This window comes from Morone saxatilis, unplaced genomic scaffold (assembly GCF_004916995.1).
Source record: "Morone saxatilis isolate NCDOM2014 unplaced genomic scaffold, NCSU_SB_2.0 Contig20, whole genome shotgun sequence".
Taxonomy (NCBI): domain Eukaryota; kingdom Metazoa; phylum Chordata; class Actinopteri; family Moronidae; genus Morone; species Morone saxatilis.
This window is the reverse complement of record NW_023339763.1, coordinates 25,571,016-25,575,267: the sequence shown is the minus strand read 5'-3', so window position 1 is coordinate 25,575,267 and position 4,252 is coordinate 25,571,016. Positions and strand designations below refer to the sequence as shown.

At 43.1% G+C, this 4,252-nt stretch overlaps 1 protein-coding gene across 1 annotated transcript in view; it reads left to right on the top strand.

Annotated features, from left to right (window-relative positions):
* LOC118331664 (transmembrane gamma-carboxyglutamic acid protein 3) overlaps positions 1 to 3,888 on the top strand; it is a gene marked incomplete in the record, with an annotated part of 9,687 nt that extends 5,799 nt beyond the window's left edge. Inside the window, 2 exon segments of the mRNA XM_035666731.1 lie at positions 238 to 398; positions 913 to 3,888. Of these exon segments, the coding sequence (XP_035522624.1) occupies positions 238 to 398; positions 913 to 1,461 (710 nt within the window).
* Between the last annotated feature and the right edge of the window lie 364 nt (positions 3,889 to 4,252).

The following is a 4,252-nucleotide window of genomic DNA, read 5'->3' as shown; positions in this document are numbered from 1 at the left end:
CTAAGTATCCTTGAGCAAGATACTGAACCCCGAATTGCTCCCGATGCTGTGCATCGGTGTGTGAATGTGTATGAATGCGTTAGTTTCTGTTCGATGGGCTTTGCCATCACTGAGTGAATGTGTGTGAAAGGGTGAATGTGGCAGATAGTGTAAAAGCACTTTGAGTGGTCGGAAGACTAGAAAAGCACTATACAAGTACAGGTCCATTTACCATTTGGTTTCTTTTCTGTGTTGCAGCATTCCTCGATGGTAAGGATGCTCACTCCGTCCTGAAGCGTTTCCCCCGAGCCAATGGCTTCTTGGAGGAGTTGAGACAGGGAAACATTGAGAGGGAGTGTGGTGAAGAGAGCTGCAGTTTTGAAGAGGCCAATGAAGTGTTTGAAAACAAAGAGAGAACGGTGAGATATAGTACAGGCAGGTGTGTTCAGCAACTCCATCAATTATGGGAGCATGATAGTACTGCATTGACTGCTGGAGTAGAAACAGTGGCTATGTAATAGCACTATAACTTAGTTGTATAAGTATGTACTATTAACCGTGTATGAACGCTATCATTGTATGGCCTGGCTGAGGTTAAACCTTTTGTCAGAGTCCTAGTAGAGCGGGTCTTGACTTTGCAATCCTGGGGGAAAAGATGGCTGTTGGGAAGTTGCAGTCCTATTTTGGGTCTAATAAATGTGATATCGGATTGATGCACAGACGCACGGAGGAATGTTCCGGCACCAATGCCAGAATTGGAACAACTCTACTAAACACACCTGTGGTTACTGTAAAATCCATGTATAAATATCAGCAGATCAGTATCACACTTGTCTCCCTACCCTGTTTAGTGTCAGTTTCAGTTGAAGTCTAATTAAGCAAACAGCTCAATATGAACCCAAGGTACAAAAATATCAAATTTGTGCTTCCTAGATGGAGTTTTGGAAAACTCGCAGCGTCTACACAGTGAGCAGCAACAGCGAGGATCGCTCTGAGCGTGCCGACACCGTCTACATGGTGGTTCCTCTGCTGGGTGTGGCCCTGCTTATCATCATCGGCCTCTTCCTCCTTTGGAGGTGCCAGCTTCAGAAGGCCACTCGGCGGCGGCCAGCCTACACCCAGAACCGCTACTTGGCCAACAACCGCAGCACCCGCAGCTTGCCACGCATTCTGGTTCATCGGGAAACTGCAATGCACAACGAAGGCTCGCACCAGGAGTCCAGCCCACATCCAACTGTGGTAGTGAGTGGTGCTGAGAGAGGAGGTTCCCAGTCTGACTCCCATGCCCTCCACCAGCAGAACACTCATGCCCTCTATGTTCAGGACTCCTCCCTATCAGTGGCCTCACGGCTGTCTGGTGCCACACCACCTCCATCTTATGAAGAGGTGACGGGACAGCTGGAGAGCAGTGGTGATGAGACCACAGCACCTTCATACAGTGACCCTCCACCCAAATATGAGGAGATCATAAAGGAGAAATGAAACAGAGGCAAAAATAATGCTGCCATGACTTTTTCACCCCCACTGTATCTGAAAGAGGTCAAGGCTGGCAAAAAAGCAGTTGCTGCCTCAGTGATGTTGGCTGGTTGTAATTCCATGTTCACATTGTTGTCAAATACTTAATTTCTCTGGTCTTCATTTTACTTTGGCAAACTTTGAATTGCAGACTTTGTCCCTGCTGCAGCCATAGTGGGGACTAAATGTACAACAAGGTGCGAGGAGAGGATTTGGAAAGCAGGACTCTCACTAATCCACGGACTAGAAAAGCAGGCAGCTCTCAGTGCACAGTGTCACTGTGGGATCGAAGCACCATGCTGCAGCTGGGCTGGACGGTCACTGTGACTGTAAGGTATCCTTTCCAACTGAGCGTCCTCTCTGTCAGTGTACATATACTACAGTATGAAAACTGTATCTACATACGCAAAGTGGAAGTATTGGGACTGAGCCAAAGTTATTGTTTAGTTGGATGATCTCATGCTTTCTTGTTGTTTTAGGTCATTTACAAGTTTGGTTTTCACAGTTAGAGTAAGAAGTGAAGCACATATGTAGGCATGATTAAAAAGCACTTAGAACATCTAAACTTTAAAGGAAAGACCCATAATCAACAGCCAGTTGGGCTCAGGGTCATCTTTTATGCTAAGTCTGTGTTCCACTTTAGATAATTCAACTGCGAACAAGACTTCCTAATACTTGCGCTAGTGACTGTATCTCTATTATTGTTTTCAGACCACCTCCACACACCAGCTGCTCACTTGCTGTAAGAGCAAATCCCTGCATTTATGGTTCCATTTCACTAACTCCTCCAACCAGACGGTTTCCCTTATGTGGACAGTCATTTAGCTGTCATGGACCTCAGACAGGACAGGTTGCTGAGAAAATGCCTCTGGAATAAACGGGTGTGGGCCATGGCCTTACGGTGTTGACAGAGGGGACAGAAGACTGTTGCCAAGTACTCTGTTTAGTGCTTCAGGACTGATTCTCATGAGGTCACCAAGGTCTTAATTAGTAATAATTTCCTCAGCACTGTACCATACAGAGGCAAGTTTAATTATTGCCAAATGTACTTGTCTTAACACTTACCATACGTGCTACTTGACCACTAGTCTTACCATCTACCTGTGGACCAAACTGATATCTACTGTGTACAGGCCAGTCTCCCGCTGCAGTTTATGCTGGGGGCTTGGTATTAATACGTTAAAACCAATAATTTTTCTATCCAAAATTCCCAATTCTTGTGTATTTGTTGGTCTGGGTTAGTAAATCTATTGCTGAAACGGTTAGGTGATTAGTTAATCAACAAAAACATTTACTATACTTATTATAATCAATATATGAATTAGGTCATTTGTTAAGCAAAACTGCACTTCCAACACTTCCAACTTTTCAATTTTTTCTGAGGACTTGGTTTTATATGGTTGTAAACTGAATATCTTTGGGTTTTTGGACTGTTGGTCCATAGAGTCATTTATAATGAAATCAGTAGTTGCGATGCAACCATAAATACATCTTTCTGCCCTCTAAAGCCAAACAGGAGTATTAAACTAAGTGGACCTAGGAGGCAGTCTGACACAAGAAGAAGAATCAATATAATTTTATTACAATGCCAAAACCTTCATATGCTTCTCTTGATGTGACTTTTCTGGTAGTGCCATAAAATACAGGACAAGTAGAACTGCTGCAAAACTTAGGACAAGCATATATGAGCCTGTTTTGTGGCAAATCAAGAGAAGACGTAATTCTCTACCAAGATAATCCAAATACGCACTAACACATACATTCACACATGCACAGTCACAATTCTGTGTATGTACAATGTGTATTTGAATGCATGTACTGTATGTGAATAGATAAACACATACACATTCAAAGACATTCACACCGCAGGCACAAGCGACCCAAATCTGATTTCTTTGCTTATATGTGACTCAGATCATTTTTTTTCCTGACAGTGTGAACAGCACAAATCACATGGAATCTATTCTTTTCAATTCTGATTCAGGCCACTTTCATATGTGGTACAAATCAGATACAGGTTGATTTTTTGCAATGCAACCTCAGTGTGAATAGTCTTATCAGAGTCTGTGCGACTTTTATGTCACTCTTGATCTACATCCGTTGTGCGGGTCACTTCAGGACCGTGACCTGTTCACACTGGAATCTGCCACATTTAACAAATAATGTAAACAGCCAAACAAAAAATATCCGATTTGAGCAATAACTCAGAATTGACCACTAAGGCCTGCGGTGTGAACATAGCCAAACAGCACAATCCTAGTGACTCAGTATAAGATAAGATAAGGAAACCTTTATTTGTCCCACAATGGGAAATTGCAGTTTGCGAACAGCATACAGAAAAAGGACAGGATAAAAAATAACAAGAGCAGGAATAAAAAAATAAACAAGAGCAAAGAGTAGGCTTATAAAATATAAATTTAATGAAAAAAAGTAGGCATTGCCACAGACTTGGTGTCAAAACTGTGTTTTGAAGTTTTTTTGTAATACTATTGCACATATTAAGGATGTGTTCGTTGTGGAGCTAACAGCAGCAGAAGGAAAAGACCTGTCTGTATCTTCCTCACAATCGAGGGTGAAGCAGTCTTGTCACTGAAACTGTCCTCATTCTGTCAGGTCACCGTGCAGGGGGGTGGGGAAACTCATTGTCACAGCCATGGGATGAAACTTTTAGCCAGACTCTCCTGTCACCCACCTCCACGTCACTGAGTCCAAAGGCAAGCCCAGGACAGACTGGACTTCCTTGATGATCTTATCCAGC